Genomic DNA, 24481 nt, shown 5'->3' with positions numbered 1-24481 from the left:
AGCACAACATGTTCACTATAGACAAATATTGCACAGTTGGCATGTTTGTTGTGACACCATACTGCTTTTTCAAAAAGCTATTGGATCTGTTATCAATATCTTTGTTTAACCTTTGGAATATATGTCCTGTAAATGCAATAAAGAACTCAAAAAAGAACAACAATGTTGCTGGGAGAACTTCCTGACTTGATTGACTTGATCTACATTGCGATCTTTTCATTACAAGTACTATAAGGGTATCTTGTTTATAGTTTATACATGATTGTTTCCCTGACAGCTATGTCTAGGGCAGGGGTCGCCAACCCGCGGCTCTCGAGCAGCATGCGGCTCTTTAAGCCCTCTGCTCTGGCTCCCTTGAGCTTAGTCAAAAATAAGAAGGAAATAAAATAAAAGTATTTGAAGGACTATTTATATTTTGTTGCACGGTTGAAAATGTTTCGTATCTTGTATTTTGAGGTGATACTGTGACACATAAATAAAAAACAAAACGGTTTTAATTAGGTCAACTAAAATATGCGCCACATCCTGCTACAGTCCCGCACCAGCGCCTAGTCTTGCAGGTGAATAGAGTGGCAAAGTCAAGCCCATTTACTTCCGGTCCATGGGACCTTATTTCGGAAAAATTATGAATTGAAGTCAATGGAGAGAGAAAACTTATCTTTCGATCCCGTTTGAATTGTGCCACGAATTACACATATGACGTTTGTCAATTTAAAAAATAATTTCCATGTCAAAAAAGTCACAGTTTTTCGTAAAACTGTTGAAATATAAGACTATGAAAAATACGCAACTAGAAAGACTACAAATCCCAAAGTCGCGTGATTCAATTCAATTCAAGTTTATTTATATAGCCCAAAATCACAAATCCTATTTGTCTCAGAGGGCTTCACAAGTCAACAAACACAATTGGCAATGTAAAACAATGTAAAAACAACAAACGTATCTTATCAATTACTAATCAATGTGAAAATAGTAATACCAATTTAAAAAGAAACATAACACAATGACACAAATACAGTGAGAGTACAATAAATAAAATTCCATAAAACGAAGGGTCCATGAGGATGTATAAAAGGGGGTTTTAAAACCAGTCTTAACTGTACGCTGTACTAAAAAGGAAAGTCTTTAACCTACTCTTAAATGTGTGGACACTGTCTGCCTCCCTAATGGTCACTGGAAGTTGATTCCAGAGGAACGGGGCTTGGTAGCCGAATGATCTAGCACCTGACCTTTTTTTGTGGACTCTGGGAACCACCAACAGACCTGCACTCTGGGATCTTAATGCCCTAGAGGGGCAATAGGAGATTAAAAGATCCTGTACAGTAGGTAGGATGGTCCCTGACCATTTAGCGCTTTGTATGTGAGTAAAGGTATTTTAAAATCAATCCTGGACTTAACTGGTAGCCAGTGCAATGCTGCTAAAACAGGAGTGATGTGGTCCATCTTCTTTGTTCCTGTTAAATCCTGTGCTGCAGCATTTTGTATTAATTGAAGGGTCTTTAATGATGAGTTCGGACAGCCTGATAAAAGGGAATTGCAATAATCCAGCCTGGAGGTGATAAAAGCATGGATTAGTGTTTCTGCATTATTGTTTTCTTTAGTTTTCTAGCCCCTCATGCCATAATCATGTGTATTTTCTCCATTCCTGTTCATGTGTCTTCTCGCAATTATCACTGGCCCCGTGTATCTCCTAATCGATATAACCGGCCTGCTCTCGTCTATCCCACGTGCTCCACTGAGATCCAACATCTAGTTTCTGGTGGCCTGTGGAATTGCCAGTCAGCTGTTCCTAAGGCTGACTTCATCTCTGGCTACGCCTCCCTGCAGTCTCTGGATTTCCTTGCTCTCACTGAGACCTGGATTACTCCATCCAACACATCCACCCCAGCAGCTCTCTCCACTGTATATTCCTTCTCCCATACACCCAGACTCACTGGCAGAGGAGGTGGCACTGGTCTCCTGCTCTCTCCCAAATGGAGCTTTTCCCTCTTCAAACTACCTAATTTCACTCCTTCCACCTTTGAATTCCATGCCGTCACAGTAACCCATCCTATACAGTTAACCATTGTTGTTCTCTACCATCCACCAGGCGCCTTGGGGGACTTCTTGGAGGAATTAGATAATCTCCTCTCACATATCCCTGAAACTGGCCCTCCCGCTGTACTTCTCGGAGACTTCAACCTCCAGACGGGGAAGATAGACGAACTAACATCTCTGTTAACCGCCTTTGCTTTCTCACTGTCTCCGTCCCCACCGACTCATAAAGCTGGCAATGTCCTTGATCTCATATTCTCAAGGAACTGCGCTACTTCTAACCTCTCTGTAAACCCGCTCCACACATCCGATCACTTCTTCATTTCATTCTCTCTACCCCTTTCGAAACATAACAAACTAATCTCTTCTCATCCTGCACTTGTCCGCCGTAACCTTCGCTCCCTCTCCCCCTCTACCTTTGCCTCGTCGGTGCTCTCAGCCCTCCCTTCCTCTGACTCGTTCCAACTCCTGCCACCAAACTCTGCTGCAGAAACTCTCCTCTCTACTCTCTCATCCTCTCTGGACTCTCTCTGTCCTCTCACATCTCGGCAGGCTCGTCAGTCCCCTCCTGCTCCCTGGCTAAATGATGCACTGCGTGCTAATAGAACCGTCCTTAGGGCAGCAGAGCGGAAACGGTGGAAATCCAAACACCGTGACGACCTCCTAACCTATCAGGCTCTCCTCTCCTCTTTCTCTGCTTCGATCTCTCAGGCAAAAAGCACTTTCTTTCAAGATAAGATCCAATCGTCCTATTCCAATCCTAAAAAACTATTTTCCATCTTCTCCACCCTCTTGGACCCTCCAAAAGCCCCTCCCCCCTCCTCACTTCTGTCAAGCGACTTTGTTACCCACTTTGAAAAAAAGGTTGATGATATTCGCTCTTCTTTTTCTGACTCACCTATACTCACCGCTGGGTCACCAGACCTTCCTTCCACCAACACACTAACCTCCTTTTCCCCTCTCTCTCCAAGTGAGGTTCTTACCCTCATTACTTCTGCCCGCCCTACCACCTGTCCTCTGGACCCTATCCCTTCAAACCTCCTTCAGACTATCGCTCCTGATATTCTACCGTTTCTCACCCATTTCATCAACACTTCTCTAACTTCTGGTCACTTTCCAAACAGTCTCAAGGAGGCAAGAGTAAACCCTCTCCTAAAGAAACCCACTCTCAACCCGTCTGATGTTATAAACTACAGGCCTGTCTCTCTCCTCCCGTTCCTGTCTAAATCACTTGAACGCGCTGTCTTTAAACAACTCTCCTGTTATCTCAATCAGAACAACCTTCTGGATCCGCACCAGTCTGGTTTCAAGGCAGGTCACTCCACAGAAACTGCTCTCATTGCTGTCACGGAGGAACTGCACACTGCCAAAACTGCATCCCTCTCCTCTGTCATCATCCTGTTGGACCTGTCTGCTGCATTCGACACGGTGAATCATCAGATCCTCCTTCGCACTCTCCAAAAACATGGAGTTTCAGGCTCTGCTCTTTCCCTCCTCACCTCATACCTGAAAGACCGTACCTACAGGGTGACTTGGAGAGGGTCTGAGTCCGACCCTTGTCAATTAACTACAGAGGTCCCTCAGGGCTCTGTTCTTGGTCCCCTCCTATTCTCCCTGTACACAAACTCGCTCGGATCAGTCATTAGCCCGCATGGTTTTTCATACCACTGCTACGCTGATGACACCCAATTAATTCTGTCCTTTCCCCGCTCAGAGACCCAGGTCGTTGCACGCATCTCTGCTTGTCTAGCTGACATCTCTCAGTGGATGTCTGCTCACCACCTCAAGCTCAACCTTGACAAGACTGAGCTGCTCTACCTCCCGGGAAAAGATTGTCCCACTCTTGACCTAACAATCAACATCGGCACCTCAGTTGTTTCCCCGACTCAGACTGCAAGGAATCTGGGTGTGATCCTAGATAACAACCTGTCCTTCACTGCAAACATCGCTGCTACAACCCGTTGCTGCAGATACACGCTTTACAACATCAGGAAGATACGTCCCCAGCTGACACAGAAAGCGACTCAGGTTCTGGTCCAGGCTCTCGTCATCTCACGCCTAGACTACTGCAACTCCCTCCTGGCTGGTCTACCTGCATGTGCCATCCGACCTCTGCAGCTCATCCAGAATGCAGCGGCTCGTCTGGTCTTCAACCTTCCTAAATTTTCCCACACCACTCCGCTCCTCCGCTCCCTTCACTGGCTTCCGATAACTGCTAGAATCCACTTCAAGACACTGGTACTTGCTTACCATACTGCGAATGGATCTGGCCCTTCCTACATCCAGGACATGGTTAAACCGTACACCCCAGCGCGTGCACTACGCTCTGCAACAGCCAAACGACTCGCTGCGCCCTCGCTGCGAGGGGGACCCAAGTTCCCATCGGCAAAAACACGTGGGTTTGCTGTCCTGGCTCCAAGATGGTGGAATGAGCTCCCCATTGACATCAGTACGGCAGATAGCTTGCACATCTTCCGGCGCAAACTGAAAACTCATCTCTTTCGACTCCACTTCGAGCGTTAGAACTATTAACAAAGCACTTTTATACTAATAAAGGACTGGCTTACCTAAAGCCAGTTGAGTAGTACTTGAAATGTTTGGCTCTATGAAACCTGATGTACTTATATGATTCTGTTTTCTTCAAGGTTGTGTCTTCCTGGTCGAATGTACTTATTGTAAGTCGCTTTGGACAAAAGCGTCAGCTAAATGCAATGTAATGTAATGTAATGTAATATTCCGTAGATGGAAGTAGGCAGTCCTTGAAATTTGCTTTATATGGGATTTAAAAGACAAATCCTCGTCACAAATAACACCACGATTTTTTACCGTGGTGCTGGAGGTCATGGTAATACAATTCGAAGAACTTTTGTTGTTGGACAGTTCGTTCCGAAGGTGCTGGGTATGGAGGACGGAACATGACTTAAGTATAAATAAATAAATGTATGAAGAAATACAGGAATAAATAAATAAATACGTAAATAAATAAATAAATACAGGAATAAATAAATGACGAAATAAATACAGAAATAAATAAATGTTGAAATGAATACACAAATAAATAAATAAAAGAATAAATGCATAAATAAATATGGAAATAAATACATCAATGTATAAATAAATAAATAAAAGTCGAAAATAAAACAGAACACACGTTATTATATATCTTTCATTTATTTCTACATTTACGAGACATACATTTATTTGTTTATGTATTTATGTGTCCGTATGCTAATGAGGTGGGCGGTCCTAACCTCAGTCTGAAGCAGGATTGGTTACAGGAGTGTGTGATCATTTCTGGCAGAGGGCTCTACTACTAACGCCTGGATAACCGCGCTTATTCGAATGCAGGAGCTTTACTGTTTAGCCCTTATCTTTATACATCCATGGTTTATCCACAGTTGTAAGGTTTATTTATGGATATTGATTTAAGAGCCATTGGAGATCATTTACGATCATTAGCGGACCATTTAGAGAACGGAGAACCAAAAGACTATGTCCAGTTTCGTGTGGAACGATGTATAGAGGACTTGGCTCAGCTCGACATGGATGTGGATGTTAACCCAGCTGTGTTTGAGAGTCTTCAAGAGGTTGCCCGCCAACTTGAAATCTTCTCGGAAACAGAGGAGGCGCCCCTTGGGCGTCCATCTTACATGTTGCCCCTAAACGTTATTGAAGCACATCTTCGTTGGGGCCACACCGCTGGGGACATCGCGCAGGTGTTCGGGGTGTGCGAAAGAACAATTCGTCGGAGGATGACACAGAACGGGATACGGTAGGTTTAATCCGCATTCTTTCACGTTTTTTGTCTGGATTTCCTTACTTTTATTGTTTTGGCGTAGGCCATATCAGTGTACACATTTGTTAGACGCATTAACTTGTGTTTAGTAATGATAACGTTTCATTAGCCTACATTTTCTCCATCCAAATTAGCCTACTTGTTTATAGATTGTTTACATATTTATTAAAATGGTAATAGGCAATTTATATGTTGAAACCAATACATCAGATAGACATGTGTCGGGGCAAAGATACAAACATGCTTTGTACACAAAACAAAGGTACCATTACCTCAGACATGATGTAGGCCTAATAATAGTAATGAGGTTTAAGAGACCAGCTAATTTGTTTCAGATGACACTTAAATCTTTCAATGCAGGTTAGTACAGAGCAACACACTCATTCTGATGTGTTTTGATTGTACAGTGCAAAAGGTGCGTAATTCCCTCGAAGCACAGGCAGACACAAGTGGCTTTCTCATAACGGGTTTATTCCTCCGAATCCACCATGAAAACTCGTTGGGCTGCATGCTCTGTAAACAGAGGGAAGTATTCTTCAGTTCTCTTCACAACTTATATGTATAAGAATACACAACTAACGGAGCTTTAAGTATCCGTGCATCTTACTCTGAGGGTGCTTCTCATGTTCTCGCTCTCTAACTCACGCGAGAACAGCATAACGAGATGTGAGCTTGGACTTCAAAATAAAAGACGAAATATTGCACGCATGAAACATTACAACAATAATAATTAGTACACTTAGAAAATACACATTACAGTTAAATTATGAACATGTAAAGGCTGCACTTACAAGGTGACTATTGTTTATTGTGACTTACTATTGTTTCGTTATTTTTGATGATCAGGGTCCAAGATCTATTAACTCTGTTAGATGGCAACAGTTTAGATGAAACTGTTACCCAAATTCTACAGCATCATCCCAACTCTGGATACAAAATGATGGTGGGGTACCTGAATGCACGAGGGATACGCATACAAAGTAAGGGATTGTTATTATTATAATAATCCTCCATGCAGTGTTTTTTTTTTACTACTTGATAATGAATCACATTATTCTGGCATATTTAGGAATGCTTTACTTTTCATTATGTTACTTGCAGTACACCATATCTCTGCATTTTCCCGAATATATCAGGACAGCGTGTCCAGGAATCCATGCGGCGTGTTGATCCAGGTGGAGTTTTGATTCGCACTCTGCAGCTGAACCCAAGAAGGCGTAGGAAGTACTTTGTACCAGCACCGAACAGTTTATGGCACATCGACGGAAATCACAAACTGATTAGGTATAGTATAATCATTAACACTCTCAAGCATTGCTCAAACATCCGCTTCACTACAGTTACAAAAGATGGGCCCATCTAAAGTGTTCTTATAATCAATCAGCTTCAATGCAAACCAGACTTCAAGATTCAAAGGCTTTATTGTCATATGCATGATAGCTTTTTTTATTGGTTGGTTAGGAAAATCTGAAGTCTCAGTCTCCTCTAACAATGCAACATACAATATTCTGTAGACATAAAAACAAGTTAAAACACTGCAAGAAGAAATATAAATGAAATGTATCAAATGATTAATTGCACCAAATTCCTCTGCATGCAAATTACTTTTACTATCAAAATTAAGATGATTTATGTTTTGTAATTATAACTTTTAGTAGGATAAGGCACCTTTTTAAATGTGTAAATGTCTGTACATACATTAGTGGATTGACCTTAATGTGTGCCTATACATATCCCTTTAGGTGGCGTTTTGTTGTGCATGGTGGTATTGACGGCTTTAGTCGTCTCATCGTGTACTTGAGTGCTGCCACCAACAATCGGGCAGCAACAGTTTTAAGAAGCTTTTTGGAAGCCGCCAATGTCTACGGTGTGCCATCACGTGTGAGGTCAGATAAAGGTGGAGAAAATGTTGACGTTGCACGCTACATGGTGGCAAACCGAGGAGAGAACAGGAATTCACACATTGCTGGCAGGAGTGTCCATAATCAAAGGTACCTTAAACTTCAAGTCAAACTTTTATCAAATTAAGTCTTTGGTAAAGATTGCAATGTCAACTATATGTCTTTTAGCTATTATTAATTTTATTTTTGTTCGTCTTCCTCTGTGAGATAAAACCATAGAAATAAAAAAGTTATATTTCTATAATACAAACACTATAATTATGACACCAACTGTATAATTTGACAAGAAGGATAACAATATTTTTCAAACATCTATTTAGTGGAAGTCCCAGCACGTTGCATGACCGGGCAAATTACTGTTGGAACTTGGATTTTGAATGTATTTTCCAGTCAAGAGAACCTTACATTAATATTGAACAACAACAGTTAATGTGGCATAAATATGGCATTAGTCCGTCTTTTTTTATACATCCATAGTATGTTCAGCTGATATATTTCCTGATCCAGTTTCAACAAAGCTTACAGTATAAAAACCTCACCCAAGTTTGATGAACTTTGCTCAAGCAAAATGTTGTTTGCTAAATCCAATTTCCAGCTTTTTTCCAGAGGCATTATTGTGCACTTGCCACTTAATCAGGAACATTTTCCTATTGAAATCGGCAAAAATGTTAATACTTAGCTTCTAATTAATGTAATTCAATTCTAAATTTACTTACCATTTATGGTAGGTGAAAGGTGATATTTGTAAGTTATTTTTTTTTGTTCACTTAGCAGACTAAATATTTTCCTTCCTTTTTCCTCAAAAGGATAGAAAGGCTCTGGAGAGACGTTTATGTGGGAGTGCTGGATCTCTTCTACACAATGTTTTTCAACCTAGAGAGAGAAGGCCTTCTCAATCCTGACTGTGAAGTGCATCTCTATGCTCTGCACTGGTGCTTTGTGCCCCACATACAGAAGCACCTGCAGTTTTTCCAGCAAGGCTGGAACTGCCACCGACTAAGCACTGAGGGAAACCGGTCCCCACTGCAACTGTGGACTCGCCATGAGCGTGAGGCCCAGCAGGAACATATACAGGTTTGATTGTATTCAATAGTTTTATTTTGACTTTTACTTTACTTTCCTACATGGGACCATGTTAACACTAATACCCACTTTTTCTGTCATTACACAAACTGTTTAAAACAAATAATAAAAGTGAGGTCCATTCCAAAGTGCATATAGTTGCACAATGTAACAAATAGTGGCCTGTTGTCGAGGAAACTGAATGTGATGGAATTATTTTATTCTGCATATCATCGGCACTTTAAACACTTCTATGAGGTATTCCTAAAATGCTGTGATCAACCAGAACAAGCGGTTAAGGAAGATAATGATACATCAGGGCTTTCTGCTCTCTCTAATTATTTGATTGATGTCATAGCTGTTCATGAGACATTAATCAGGAATTCCAGGAGATGATACAAAACGTTAGGTTATATAAAATGAATTAACTGACAAATATATTAAAACTTTGATTTTGGTTGACTCTAACTTTAGCTCTTGCAATTGCAGGTTGACATTGAGTTTGGAGTTGACTGGACTGGACCATGTGCTCATCGCCTGCCTCATGTTATGGTTCCTGAAGTTCAGCTGCAACGTTCACTGACTGACCAGGAAGTGGAAAGACTTCCAGACCCTGATGGCCCTCTGTCCAATGTGTGGAATGTCTATGTACAAACTGTGGGCTTATTGACTGAAATGCTACAGTAAATGTGTGTGTGTATCAAAAGTCTGTTGCTGTGGGAAATGTAGTCTTTTAAAGTTTCGACTAGGACGATTAGGTGACAATATTTGACTGAGTTACATGAAGACGCTGGTACCAAGATTCAGTATATTTCGATTTTAATACAATAAAAATTAGATGGTAATGAAGTTACGTTCAGTAGTCATTTGAAACATGTGTTGCACTGAACCATATGCTTGTTGTGAATCAACACTTACTGTAATGCATCAAGAAATATACATTTGTTACAGTTAATGAACATTTTGTAACGAATATCAATTGAAAACTTTGAAAATATATAAAGATAAACATGCTTTCTTTGTTATGTGCAATAACAAGGAAAGCATGTTTATCTTTATATATTTTCAGTGTTACACAAACTGGCCGGAGTATAGGCATTAACTGAGTTTGTTTTCCTCTCTGAAAACATAAATTTTTGGCCGGCCAAACAAAAGACAACAAATCTAGTACTAAGGTGTGTCCGTCTCTTCAGACCATCCCGAACCCAGTTTCAGTGCTCCAAATAGCAGCAAGAATGTCCCTTTCAAACATACAGTACTCTTTGTAATGTCCTGGAAGTTTCAGCTGGTGAAAGCATGTGGAAGAGCTGGGGAAGTTGCTCTCCACCACGGTCACATCCAGGCCATGTCTAGGAAGCACATTCCATCCTATCCAGAACTGCACAAGTTTCCCAAGGATAACGGGAGATGCTTTATAAAACAGAGAATAAATTCATTTTATTATAATTGCTTTCAGTTAATAGTTAAATAACAATAATGTTACTTAAATTACGCCTTGGATTGTTACTGTATCTTTAAAGATAAAAACAGAGGAAGCGCAGCTTTCGTTATAATAATTACAAACTTTCAGTAAACAAAGCTTGAAGACGTTGTTTTACCCATCTCAATAAATGTGCGCAGGAATCCTGTGAGCCTACAGGAATCCTCCAAAGAGACTTCACTGTCTTCATCCTCATCCTGTGTGGGCCAGTTTATCTTCTCCAACACCATCTGACAGATTTCGTTTTGAAAGGAGCCCAGTGAAAGCACAATAATAAACAGAACATACAAGAAACTGCAGGTTTTGCTGTGTAGCAGCAGAGTAGTCTAAAGATACAGTTGTTCTATTGGTTTAGCTCCTTTTAAGCAGCAAGTAGCATCATTTCATTTCAAAATATGTTTGCGTAGGTGAATGTTTGTTTTAATAAACTTAAAGCAATGTAGGTCTGAGAGTAGTAAATAAACCCAATTTCTAACTCCTGTGAGTTAGGAGGAAGGATTTGACTGAGCAGCATGAGATCACTTACCCGTGGTGTGCACTGCAAATCAGATGCTCTTGGAAAGAAGGGGAATCGTGTCTTTCCTCTCCGTCAGCAGAGGCCAGATCAGTGTCTCTTTTAAACCCCTTCGTAACTGCTTGACTTGTCTGGAGGTTCTTCCAAGGACCTGCACAATATTTGCATCACAGTAGAAAAGCAAAGCAGCCTGATTGATCTAATAGCCCAATAAGCATGTTTTAATACACTATTAACATCCAAATATGTATTTAACAAAAAAGCTCAAATGTGATATGCCAAAATGAGGTCCTACTTCAAAACTTCAACTCTGATTAGTCAGTCTGATTCATATGACCTGTTAAGAATACTCACAGCATGGAGGATCAGTTTATCAAATAGCCATCTCCTGTTGTCACATGTGACTAGAGGCAAATCCCAGGACAGTGCCAACTCATTGATGAGCTTTTTTTCTTCTGATGATAACTCTGCTGTTCCCTCCAGCTAATAATGGCAAGTAGAATGAATTTGATAAGAATCGTTAATTTCTCAATACTTGTATAAACATTCAACTTTGATACAACATAAGAAGTTTAACTTATAATCAGCATGTTAGTTGGTAACCTGTAAAAGCTATGTTTTGTCAAAAAACATCTTATAGGAGGACATCTGTAAGTGTTCTAATGATATTTAATATATCAGTGCATGGTGTTTTATAATGCTTCAGTAACCCCTGCTGGTGCAAAGTGTAGCCACTTGATGTTAACAGTATCTGAAAGTAGATCAGCTAAATAAATAATATCCAAAGGTTGAATAATAAAATAGGTTAGAAAAAAATTGACCATACCAACTTGATTGTCTCACGGATATCAAGGTCAACACAGTCCTTAATATATATTGTGGCTTCTTCCGGGGATCCACCAAAGAGCACATGCAGGACAGCTGGGCTCAGTCCACCTAGGCATGGCCCATCATGGAGGAATGAATATCCAATCATTCGGCCAGCAACAACAAAGAAGTCACTCTCCAAAAGGAGATGAGAAGTGGAGGGAATCAGATGATCTTGTTCCCCTTGTTGAGATCTTCATATGAAGTGAATACTTAAAACGAAAGTTAATTGAGATCATGGAATGAAGTGAATACTTAAAAACGAAAGTTAATTATAAATCATACATGATCAATCATATTCTTGTATAAACCCATAATGAGAATGCTTCTTGACGGTTTTTGAATATGTATCTATGCTTACAATTTTTTCTGTTGCTATTTGAGAACTTTGCGTTTTGAAAAGAGGGTGTTGTGAGTTTTCATAGTATGTTTAATACTTAAAAACGAAAGTTAGTTATAATCAAATATAATCAATTATATTCTTGTATAACTCACAATGAAAATGCTTCATATTTTAGGTTTTCTATAGTTACAGTATAAACAAAACCAAGTGGGTTGTTTAGGTTGAGTTTTCTTCCTCTCCTCTGGCAGCAGTCCAGAGAGAGGGGGGGGGGGGGGGGCTTCACACTAAGGGGAGAAACATTAAGAGGCCAAAGAGAGTTCATGTCCTTTTTACCTCATATGAAAGGGTGTCTTATCCCATAACAGCTGTGGAACATGTTGGGACATGTTCAGCCTTGTACATTATGCGCATGCGCGGTTTTCAACTGAATTGGGTGTAAGAGGAGGAGTTTGTTTTTTTTGGGTTTAGGATCCAGTTTTTTTAGCATAAAGAGACTGGTTTTTTGAGAGAGCGCGAGAGAGGGGGGGTGACCCCTGGTAGACTCTCTTCGGGTAGGCTGTGTGCTTCAGAGCTGGGTTAATAGCTCTCGGTAAGGTCCTTCTAGACGGGGTAAATATCTCTCGAATTTATTGGTTGTTGGCTGAGTGGAATGATTTGATGAGAGAAAGTGTGTGAACCTTTATAAATACCGCGACCTGTGGGGAAAACATCTGGTCCCCCGAATTTTGCGGATAGGAATGTGTTTTTGAAAGGTTAATCCGCCGTCTGTGTCGGAAAAAGTGTTTGAAAATTATAAATACCGCGACCTGTAAGGACCTTCCTTCGAATTTTGCGGATAGGAATGGGTTTTTGAGTGTTAATCCGCCGTCTGTGTCGGAAAAAGTGTATGAAAACTGATGTGAATAAATGGGTGAATGAAAAGTTGAATGCGCTTTTTATTGTCACCGGTCTTTTTACGAGGAAATACCTCTAAATTCTATCGGGAGAATTTTAAAATGTCACAACTGAAATGGGCAGTTGAAATTAAAACATTTTGGTAATAAATGTAAGACTGTGAATTAAAGTTTCATTTGAACATGATCACAGCACGGTGTTTTTGTTAGTATGATTATAATGTTGTGAGAGAGAAGGTAAAAACCCTGTATTAGTTTGGACCTATTTTTCTTCAAATAAACTGAATCCCACCTGTTGGATTGGGATCCTTTAAAAGACACCTGTGCCCTCCTCTCCTGCGTCAAAGGTAAGATTGCACCCTGCCACACACACTTAGGTAGGAGCACACTCCATTTACTGATATCAAAATCCTTCGGGATTGCTTAAACAGATTAAAAAAGAGTTGTCTGAATTGAAACAGCAGTTAATTGAAACCTTGGTTCTTCGGGAAGTTAGTAGAGGTGAGATCTTGCTGACGTTGGTGGATCTGAGCCACGCAGCAAACTTACATAGACTCAATAATCTTCGGAAAGGTCAATTAGGAGGTCAGAATAATTTGCCGGAATAAATTATCAGGACCTCTCAATACTCTAAACACCTTCAAAAAGAAGAGTTCCTCCAGGCACTGCAAATATAGGAAAACAGTCAAAGTAAATTGATAGTAAAGTAAAGGACATAAATATTCAACTATCACAAAGCATTAGTAAAGGAATTATCAAACCGCCACTGGATAGTGGTTGATCCTGTAGAAACCTACATGTTCACAGCAGCTACAATCACATCAGGTTTTAGGAATACGTTTTGTTTTCTGGGGTTAAGGGACAGATCTGTTTTCAGCCTGGAACTGGTACAAAAATACACATAACTTAGTGGCTGAGACCCAGCGATCAGCCATAGTAAATATTTACTTACCAAACTTCATCTCAAAACCAGCCTGAAGTTTTGACATGATGGTTGCAAAGAAATGCCGAGTCACACCATCACCAATGGCTGGATCTCCTTAAAAATGTAAACACACACACTACAGACATCAGTTTAACAAAAATATGGTTTGTTCATTTTTTTATCTTGGATTTTGTTTGTAACCGAATTACCCTTAAGTGTGCATGTCAAGGGGCAAGCCCACTCAACATTTGCCTTCTTATAAAAAGTAAGGACTGCTCTTTCCTTTTCCTCTGCACTGTCTCCAAGATCCATAGTAAGACACAAGGATTTTCCAGTTGCATGCTGGCTTAAAATGTCTTCTTTAAACATCTTTGCTGCCTCTGTGGGATCTGGCGCTATTCTCCAATCTAAAAATAGTTTAAAAGGTTTCCAAATTAATATTGGATCAAGTGAAATGTAGAGAGCAACAACTTATTGCAATACATGATGTACTTAATAAAGGATGTTACACACCAGAGAAGCCACTTTCCTCAGTGGGATCGATGTCAACTACCTCAGGAGAAGGCAACATTTCCTGAGGTGGCACCAAGTGTCTTGTGTTCCTGGCCCTTGTTGTCTCATTTCCCTGTGCTCCTGTGAACGTGCTTTCAAATCTAACTTGACTTCCGGAGGCCCTTTCAGTTGTCAACTCAATCTGTACCTCACCGCTGCTCTGTGATGGTCTAGTGTAAAAAGAGGTTATTTCTGTTATTCGGTCTAGTATACTTTACATTACATATCACACTCTAGAAAAAGATGGGCATATAAATAGAATGACAAGTAAACCAAATGTTACTTTTCCTCAAAACTAACATCCAGAATGTATATCTTTCATATTTAAATGTATTATAGAGGACAGCAGAATATGGTGTTACAGAGGGATTGTTGGAACAAAAAGTACTAATATCTGGCCCCATAATTATAACACCTCAGATGTGCTGATATGTCAAAATATTTTACATCCATTTGCAGCATCCCACAGCCTTATGCTTATTGGTTATTGTGTGTATACACATGCAGTTGCAGTGTGCCTGGCGAATGTGATGTTTAGTTCTGTAGAGAGTAATACCTCATGCCGTTATTGCTGTGATCCTTGATTCTGGAAAAGGGGAACTCCTCTCCACAGATGACACATTTCTGATTTGGTCCAATTAACACGTTGTCGCCTTCTGATCGACATGCCTGTAAACAAAATAGTTTTAAACTACATCACAAGCGAACAATTATGTTACTGTAAGTCACAGGTTCCACTTTAATATTGTGACACCACTATAGATGTGAGGAACTTACAGGGTCCAAATTCAGGGTTCTTTGCATTGGTCTAATGAAAACCGTAGAATGGCCAATCTGGGTCTGAGGGTCCTTCAAATATCTGACATAGTAACCCTCATTGGGACAGGGGATCACAATCAAGTGGCGACTTCTCGTAGTGCCAGATATTTTTAGCAACTCGAAACCGCCACCGTTCCGCAGTTTTGGATAGGCATCCATCAAGAATTCGAGGAATTCATTTGAATCTGTATGGCTGCCTAGAAATAGATGATACACATAAGAGATCTAACATAAAGATAATGTTATGATTGTAAGGGTAACTCAATATATTTATATATCACAAATGTACATTTACCATAAAAAATAGACAGAAAAGAAAAGAGCGATTGATAATCGTCATTCTAATGACTGACAAACCTTTAAATGTGAGCCGTTTTTCACCAAAGCCAGCAGCAGCGAGTCTTTCTTTGGCGTATCGGTTGGGGACTAAGGCTGCATTCTTGTCCTCAAGGCAACAGAATAAATGGGTATAAGAATGCAGGTGTGCAGGACCAGAAAGGGTTTGCCGCCCTGCCATCCTCCTCCCTCCCATGTAGGGGCCAAACAGTCTTGAAACTTCGGCTAGGATTTATTTATTTATACATTGATGTATTTATTTCCATATTTATTTATGCATTTATGTATGCATTTATTCTTTTATTTATTTATTTGTGTATTCATTTCAACATTTATTTATTTCTGTATTTATTTCGTCATTTATTTATTCCTGTATTTATTTATTCCTGTATTTATTTATTTATTTACGTATTTATTTATTTATTCCTGTATTTCTTCATACATTTATTTATTTATACTTAAGTCATGTTCCGTCCTCCATAGCTGGGGGCCTAGTATAATGACTTCTGTTTTGTCGGAGTTTAATAATAGAAAGTTGCTTGTCATCCATGCCTTTATGTCTGTGAGGCATTCTTGCAGTTTAACTAATGGAAATTGTACATCTGGTTTAATAGATAGATACAATGTATCATCTGCAAAACAATGAAAATTGATGGAGTTATTCCTTATGATATTGCCCAATGGTAGCATATATATGATGAACAGGATGGGTCCAACAGACCCTTGCGGTACTCCATGACTGACTGTAGTTTGTAATGAGGGTTCATCGTTGACAGATACAAACTGAGACCGTTTTGATAGATAAGACCTGAACCAGCTTAGTGCAGTGGCTGGATCAAGTTAGCTACCTAGCTAGTAGCAAGCACGTTAGTTAGCATTACAGCCTTAGCCTTGTCATTTTTATTAGCCTTAACCAGGGGCGTCGCCTGGACCTGGAAACATTCGGGGCTTAGCCCACAGTGGCGGCGCTACAGTCAAATGTTCTACTGCAAGACTCCCCACACGCACATACACAATTGCGCCATCTGGTGTCACAAACGTGTGCCTGCATTAGCTTTGTTACGGCAATGGATTGTGGGAGATTCTCATAGCATGTGAGGATCTCTTGAGGGTAAGGTGCCTGTATTATCTCGGTGGACAAAATGTATGTTTTTATTTTATAAGGACAATAACGTACTGTTGTGTTTGTTTAGTTTAATGTTAATTGTTTAATGCTCACAGTCACAGCAACATGTTTTTTGTGTGATTGGTAGGGGTGTAACGGTTCACAAACATTTCGGTTCGGTACGTACCTCGGTTTTTTGGTCACGGTTCGGTTCGGTACAGCAGAATTTTTTTTCACAAAACAAAACATATATATATATATATATTTTTATTATTATTATTAAACTGTGAATAATGTATTCACTCAAATAAATACAAAATATAATAAAATGAACATTAAGGTGCAGCATGTCGATGAACTGAAATAATCTGTATTTGAACTGAACTGTACTAGCACCTAAGCAGCCAGTTTGACATTATGACTTGCTTGTCATTGTATTTTCATGTTGTTTAAAGAAAGATGAACTTGTCCACATTGCTTGCCGAAAGGGCAGATCTGCTGGCACTAACAATGTCTCCTGCTGTGGAGAACACCCTCTCTAGGGACAGAGGTAGCAGACACAGCCAGGTAGCGCTTTGCTAACATGGCAACATAAGGATATTTGGCGTTTGTAATAGCTTTGGCTCGGTCTGAACTCTCTGCGAGTGGTGGAGGCTTAAATGCTAGTGGGAGTTGGGTTTGCACTTCAGTCATTTTTTCTTTTGGTACCGGTGATATTCACGTTCGGGTGATGCCTTTTCAAGAGTGTGCAAGTTTGATGTATTGCCAGCCGCGTAACCAATTTTAGTTGAACAATGCCGACAAACAGCTTTGGTTCAGTCCACCTGTCTTTGTCCGTCATCCTTGTTCGTAACTGCGAAACCAAAATGTTCCCAAACCGGAGACTTCAATGATGCTGGAGGATTTTCGAGCTCAACTTTATCTGCTTTCGCCATTTCGACAGTTCCTCAAATTACTGACTACATTTGAACGCATCCCTCTGACCAGCTCTCATAGTATGCCTCTCATCCAATGAAATGACTTGCTCGCTCTATGACGCGTTGAACCCAATGTGAGCAAATTACTCTGAATGCTGCGACGCAGCACCTGAGATTACTTCCAAAAGTTATTCACGTTCTCAATTTTTTACGTTTAACGTTATATTCGTTCGGTACACTTCGGTACACACCTGTACCGAACCGAAGGGCCCGTACCGAATAATTTCGGTACGGGTACGTGTACCATTACACCCCTAGTGATTGGCTATTTGTTTTATATGATTTATCAACGTGATCATCAATAGCTAATCTGAGCACCAGAACCCAGCTCACGTGTCCTTTTATGCTGTCCATTGAAATGCAGGTATGTGAGTTTTGTACACCAGTGTATTTATGTGTAATGTTTCACATTGCTCCACATGATGCCTTGACTACAAAGTCTTCCATGTTTCTATGCTTCTTCCTCTGTGTCACAGTTTCGGGAATATCACGATCATTGCACAGGGCCTTGGTCTTGTCATAGACCTCATGTGCTTTCTCGTTACTTCGGTAACTTTTCAGTGTGTTCTCAACTGCTGTTTTGTAATCTACTGCCTGCACCAAGTCAATTGTTTCTTTCTGCAGGTATTTAAGCAGGCCCTGAGTGGTTGAGAGCAGTGTCTGGAACATGACAGCATGTAGATGGTACTGCATTTTCAAAGCTTGCTTTCCAGTCCCTTTACTAGAGGGGCTGAAAGGCTCCCTAAAGTCTTGATCAAAGTAGGAGGTTTTTGACATGCCCAGCGAACAAGTTGTTTGTCCCCTACCTCTAGCTGTTTCTGAAATGTTTGCAATCTCTGATGGTGGACAAGAGATGTGGAGAAGAAAGAGTAGAGACACTCCAGGAGATCAACGCAGGTATGTGAGTTTTGTACACCAGTTTGTATAAGTTTAATGTTTCACATTGCTTGTGAAAACTATACTACCACTATACGATCACTGATGTTTTGTTGTTGACTGGACACTTATTTTGTAAAAGAGATAGCATGAGAGGATCTCTTAAGCAATGCAGCTTACGTGTCCTTTTTATATGCTGTCCATTGAAATGCAGGAAAGTAATCACCAGCTCTGAGTGATCTGTTGCCGAGGGGACACTACACCGGAGTTACATAAGCAGAGATAAAGTGCTATTTTGAGGGAACTCACCTCCTCTGGGGTCCCCCAGGAAGACTTTTTTTAAATATTGAAGTTAAAAGCATCAATCTTGTGCACTTTGAGAGCAACATTAAGAGATATGATACATCTCTCAACACCCATATGTCAAAAATAAATCAAAGAATCAGAATCAGAAACGGGTTTATTATTTAAAAACACTTCATTTTCCAATTAAATCATAAACTATGTCAAATTATTAGAAGTTGTTAGTAATCAGATTAAACAGAAAAAAGGGATGGAAGGAGGAAATAATAATCCCTCATCTCTTGCTGTTTCCGTTTGAAATGATCTCTTTTGCTGGCCAAATGGAAAGCAGTGATGTCTCACTTGCCTTGGCCCTGTATCTGCAGTCCCTAAATCAGTCATGTTACCCATTGACTCTTGTCTGTTCTGGTGTTCCTGTTCATTGTTGTCTCCATTGTTGTTCTTGTCTGTTGTATCTCCTTCTTGTGTGTCCCTTTCTCCTGTTCCCCTTTCTTCATCCTCTACTCTGTTTGGCTCATCTGTGATGACTGTGTTGGTAAACACAAACAAGTATGTAAGTCAATCAGTTTCCAGCTCTGTCAAATAAATGAATTTCAAGATACACACATTTGTCTTCATTAAAATGAGTGTCACCACACTGTCACAAAATGTAATACTAACCAATTGAAAATAGTTAAATTTACATCTCTTGTAGATATCACTGTTAAGAGTAGTTGTCTGCCAATAGGACAGAATCATTCCTATACAAATGCAGTTTGAGTAATTCACTTAATATATTTACTTAAAACTTTAATATAGTCATTTTCACTTAATACTCTAATATAGTCATCTTTCTGCATTCAACACTAAGGAAAGCTGTACAATTTGACATGATAATGAGGAAAAAAGGCCTCTGACAATGCAGATCATTTTTTGATCATATCAATTTTAAGATGCGGGTCAAGGCTTAATATTTGGGAGCATATGTCCCTTGCTCCCTTTCAGGAGCCCCACTGGATTGGCTTTGATCTGAAATATTTGTATAAAAAGCTTGTTAGCTGGCTGTCCATCTCATAATGTTCACATAGAAACTAGCTGTCAATAGGAAATATAAATCAGAAGAATTATATTTTCATGCAAAATCTGTCACAAAAAGAGGTTGCACATTTAAATGCAGGTGTTGTTATGGCAACGTCAGTGGCCAGACAGCCACATTTACTGCTGCAAATACGTTCAAACATGCTGTCGACACGTAAAGCAGTGGCAACTATGCCACCATTTCAGCTGACTTTTTCTCAGAAATACTGTCACATAACATCCATATATATTTCAGTGCTAGGTTGATGCTTAGCTAAGCTAACTATGAAACACTTTAACTGACAGGACTCAGGATCAACTGTGTACTACTGTAAGGTAGCTTCTAGCTTCATGTCGAACACAGACAGTAAGTCAACATTTCCCAGAGAGCTTTCTTTGAAATCACCAAGTAACGCTAAAAAAACACAACATTTAGATTGTATGACAAAGTGTTTATTTAATATATCTGGCTAGCTATAGCTACTTGCTAACGGTTTAGCTTACCCGCGCGATTCAAAATAACGTCAACGTAGCTATAATTTATGCTTTGCTTACATGTTCGCATAACTTGTAAGTTTACTGACACCTTGTTCATCTGGCTCAGGTGGTGGCTCTGGGGTTGTTGTGTGACCCACCACTTGAGAATTGCCGTCTTTTTTATTAAAGAAATGTCTAATGTCCATCTTCAGAATCTCCGCGTCCGGGGCTGACAGTTTAAAGTTTAAACATTGTCACAGAGGAGAGGTAAGGTACCTGTCAGCCAATAAAACACGTTTATTTCCATATAACTCCCTGATTGGTCTGGTGGCGTCGTCTTGCCTCTGTGTTGCATTCACTGAACATGGGAAATTACAATTCTACCGTCCGTCCTATAGGTAAAGTAGGTTAATGTATTATATTATTGAGGGAGAATTTGTCCGGGGCTAAAGAAAAAACCCCAGGCGACGCCCCTGGCCTTAACATGAAGTGAGATTAAGTAACCCAAAATGTTAAACAGTAAGAGTAGTAGTCATATTTGGTGAACCCTTTGAAGAGTACTGTCACACCGGTGTGATCATTCTATAATACACCATTTAAGCCCGGGGGAGAAATGCTAACGCTACATTAGCATTGGTGATCTTTTCTACTTCATGCTATCTGCACAAATGGTTGACATTCAACTTCAAAAAGATCAGGCAGTTCAGAGAGAATCAAAGGAAGGCAGGCAGGCAGCTATGCATGACATTCTTCTGGACGTGTTTCATTGTGGTGATAGTGAGGGTAGTTAATACCTTGTTTAGCAAGACAGTAGTGACGGCCATCTTGGTGACGTCTGTGTTGTTGTGCGAGAGCAGAGATGTAGTTCATTGAGCGTTTCACACAAAAAAATGTGTTACTTCACAGTTTTACGACACATTTTTTTTTTTTTTACTGGCAAAATTATCTTTTAAATTGGCAAATATCATATGTGTAATTCGTGGCACAATTCAAACGGGGTCGAAAGATAATCTTTCTCTCTCCATTGACTTCAATACATAGCCCCATAATAAACACGCTGCGTCGGTTCAGCAATTCTCCGCAAGGGTTTTTGAAATTGGTCCGTGCGCAAAGCATTGTGGGGATTTTAAGGACGCAAAGTCTACCCATGTGCAGCCTCAAAATTACCGTGGGGGGGGGGGCGATTTTTCACTCACACCCAAAACGCTTGGTACTATGGGCCTGGCCCGTGAGTGGTATAATTTGAGTACAGTGGTGCTTCCTCAGAAGGTCTCTTTATGACTGTAATTGGAGGGTGTTTGAGGAGTGGTGGCTCCAAAAGGGACACGTCTCTTTTCAATGTCCTGTCGGTGTGATTTTGTCATTTCTGCAGGACTTGATTGATAAACACAGAGCTTTCTCTACGAAATTAACCCCTTGACTGCCTCACAGTTTTCAGATGCTTTTAATACAATCCGATTTGTAAATTAGAGGTGAACTGTGCTTTTAGTGCGGATGAGCTTATCTCTTTGTTTGATTCGACATGCACACTAATACTGGATTCTGTTGCTACTTTTACGCTTAGACGCAACAAAGTTCTCTTAGAGCCGTGGCTCAATGATTGTACTCGTGCTTTTAGACGCGCTTGTAGGCGTGCTGAGAGAAAATGGAAAAAGGATAAACTTCATGTCTCCTTAGAAATTCTTCGTGCTTGCCTTTCCGATTATCAGACGGCAGTTAAAGCAGCCAAAACAGAGTATATTTCTCTGTTAATCTCCAAAAACAGCCATAAACCTCAAGTTCTTTTTAATGTCCTTAATTCGATCATTAATCCTTGTGATGCTTCTCCAATTGTGCCATCAACTACTCTCTGCGATACATTTCTTAAAATGTTTATCGAAAAAGTATCTGCTCTTAGGCTATCCTATACTAGTGCTACCTCAGATCCTGCTCCCTTTCTGTGCCATGCTGTCCTCGACCATTTTGAGCCTGTATCCCTCTCTTCTCTTTCGGAAGTAGTCAAGCACCTGCGGCCGACAAACTGCACCTTAGACAGCATTCCCTCTCGCTTCCTTAGAGATGTTTTTGAATCAGTTGGAGCAAGTATTTCATTGCTTGTAATTCTCTTAGCTCAGGATGTGTCCCAGCTGCCTTCAAACATGCCGTGGTTAAGCCACTACTTAAAAAGAAAAATCTCGATCCCTCCATTCTCGCAAATTTCAGGCCCATCTCCCAGCTACCCTTTTTATCTAAACCCCTGGAGCGAGTAGTCTACACCCAGTTGCAGTCATTTTTAACCACGCGTGGTATCCATGAAAAATTTCAGTCTGGCTTTAAACATATGCATAGTACTGAAACAGCCCTTTTAAGAGTTTTTAATGATCTGCTCTTAGCCGTGGATTCAGGCAGCCCAGCTGTTTTGGTGCTGTTGGATTTAACTGCTGCCTTTGACATTGTGGATCATAGTATCCTGTTGTCACGGCTTGAACAGTCCGCAGGCATTATAGGCTCTGCTCTTGCATGGTTCAGGTCTTATTTGACAGACCGTAGCTTCTCAGTGCAGTTAGGTGTCTTCTCCTCTGCCAAAGCCCCTCTTACCTGTGGGGTTCCCCAAGGCTCGATTCTGGGCCCCATCCTTTTTCTATTGTACATACTGCCCCTAGGTTCAATTCTTACAAAATATAATATCCCCTTCCATTGTTATGCTGATGATGTACAGATCTATCTGCCTCTCAATCAAAATGCCAACGCATTACAGCAGTTGAAGGACTGCTTAATAGAGATTAAATCCTGGCTGAGTCAAAACTTCCTCACATCTTTTTTGGACCCCAACCAACAGTCTCCCCGGTTGATATTCTGGGCTCCCTCAATAAAAATATCTTCCCCTCTGTTATGAACCTTGGAGTGACCTTCAACAGCGCCTTTAAATTTGATAAGCAGGTTAGCACTGTAGTCAAGACCTGCTTTTTCAAAATACGACTATTGGCTAAGACCAAGTCGTTTTTATCTGTTAAAGACCTAGAAAGGGTTATTAACACCTTTGTTACCTCGAGACTGGATTACTGCAATGCTCTGTATGTGGGTATGGATCAGGCCTCAATTAGACGCCTCCAGCTAGTTCAGAATGCAGCTGCACGTCTTCTCACTGGCCATAAAAAGGGCGACCATATCACCCCAATTCTGGCTTTATTGCACTGGCTTCCAGTTCGGTTCAGAATAGATTTTAAACTCCTTTTATTTGTTTTTAAAGCCCTAAATGGGCTGGCTCCTGCCTATATAGCCGAACTCCTCCATCGCTACACCCCAGGCAGAGCCTTAAGGTCGGCTGATCAGCTGCTGTTGATAGTGCCTAAGACCAGGCTTAAAACCCGAGGGCATCAAGCTTTTGCAGCGGCTGGCCCTAGGCTCTGGAATACTTTGCCCCTCCATGTGAGGTCGGCCCAGACCCTGGGGGGTTTTAAATCAACACTTAAAACTCACTTTTTCTCTTTGACTTTTGTTTAATTATCTATGTATTCATTTTAGGGCTGTCAAACGATTACAATTTTTAATCAGATTAATCACAGCTTAAAAATTAATTAATCATGATTAATCACCATTCGAACTGTCCAAAATATGCCATTTATTTATGTATATTGTTGTGGGAATGGAAAGATAAATGAAAGAAGGCAGATATATCCATTTAACATACAGTATCTATGTTTATTATAACATTGTTCTGTGTGTCAAAATGAAAGATAGCCCACACACCTATCAATCATCAAACCATGGGGTCTTAATTCATTACGTGTTGATTTCTATCAACAGGGGAGTACTTCAGAAAAGTCGACGGGGGGGGGGGGGGGGGCTAGTGGAGTACTTCGTGACCACAGAGACTGTGAACGTTGTGATCAGCTGTTTTAGCGCAGTTCTCCAGTGAAGGGGGGGGGGGGGGGAGTCTCCCTCCGCAGCCGGTTGGCGTAGTTTTGGCACAATTCCGTTGTACAGACCGACGTTAACAGCAGCCCTGTCTGTGCACACGGAGACCGACTCTGTCGTCCGGTGATCTAACCGCCTTCTGGAAAAGCTTCACAAGTACGTCGGTACGCAAATGCGCTTTGTGACACAAGTGACGGTACGCATTTCAGATTACGCACATAACCTGCGTACCAGTTATGTGTTACCTGTACTACAGCAAAAGTATTCT

At 40.5% G+C, this 24481-nt stretch overlaps 2 protein-coding genes across 3 annotated transcripts; one reads left to right on the top strand and one right to left on the bottom strand.

The window, feature by feature from the left end:
- Positions 1–5352: 5352 nt before the first annotated feature.
- LOC117534251 lies at positions 5353–9646 on the top strand. 2 transcript variants are annotated; one of them, XM_034198451.1, is made up of 6 exons: positions 5353–5806; positions 6677–6810; positions 6967–7114; positions 7573–7821; positions 8538–8779; positions 9283–9502. In XM_034198451.1, exons 1-6 carry the CDS (start codon positions 5448–5450, stop codon positions 9285–9287), a joined length of 1137 nt encoding a protein of 378 aa, XP_034054342.1. In that variant the 5' UTR covers positions 5353–5447; the 3' UTR covers positions 9288–9502. The 2 variants fall into 2 exon arrangements, with proteins under 2 accessions (XP_034054342.1, XP_034054333.1); XM_034198442.1 differs by having other exon boundaries at positions 5357–5806; positions 8538–8805; positions 9283–9646.
- Positions 9647–9925: 279 nt separating this feature from the next.
- LOC117534245 lies at positions 9926–15695 on the bottom strand. Its single transcript, XM_034198429.1, has 12 exons — positions 15544–15695; positions 15145–15383; positions 14924–15036; positions 14329–14537; positions 14025–14222; positions 13843–13929; positions 13529–13555; positions 11614–11834; positions 11142–11270; positions 10800–10938; positions 10392–10503; positions 9926–10203 (listed from the first exon to the last, which is right to left on the bottom strand). The coding sequence occupies exons 2-10, from the start codon at positions 15343–15345 to the stop codon at positions 10819–10821; spliced, it is 1305 nt and encodes a 434-aa protein (XP_034054320.1). The 5' UTR covers positions 15346–15383; positions 15544–15695; the 3' UTR covers positions 9926–10203; positions 10392–10503; positions 10800–10818.
- Between the last annotated feature and the right edge of the window lie 8786 nt (positions 15696–24481).

Source organism: Gymnodraco acuticeps, unplaced genomic scaffold (genome assembly GCF_902827175.1).
Source record: "Gymnodraco acuticeps unplaced genomic scaffold, fGymAcu1.1, whole genome shotgun sequence".
In the NCBI taxonomy this organism is placed as follows: Eukaryota; Metazoa; Chordata; class Actinopteri; order Perciformes; family Bathydraconidae; genus Gymnodraco; species Gymnodraco acuticeps.
This window is presented reverse-complemented; position numbering and strand designations above follow the sequence as displayed.

Coding starts and splice junctions, on each gene's coding strand:
- LOC117534245 (XM_034198429.1), bottom strand. CDS start 15,345: ATGGATGCCTATCCAAAACTGCGGAACGGTGGCGGTTTCGAGTTGCTA. Junction 14,538..14,923: donor CACAGCAATAACGGCATGAG/GTATTACTCTCT, acceptor TTTTTACACTAG/ACCATCACAGAGCAGCGGTG. Junction 13,930..14,024: donor CTTGACATGCACACTTAAGG/GTAATTCGGTTA, acceptor TACATTTTTAAG/GAGATCCAGCCATTGGTGAT.
- LOC117534251 (XM_034198442.1), top strand. CDS start 5,448: ATGGATATTGATTTAAGAGCCATTGGAGATCATTTACGATCATTAGCG. Junction 5,807..6,676: donor ATGACACAGAACGGGATACG/GTAGGTTTAATC, acceptor TTTGATGATCAG/GGTCCAAGATCTATTAACTC. Junction 6,811..6,966: donor ACGAGGGATACGCATACAAA/GTAAGGGATTGT, acceptor CGAATATATCAG/GACAGCGTGTCCAGGAATCC.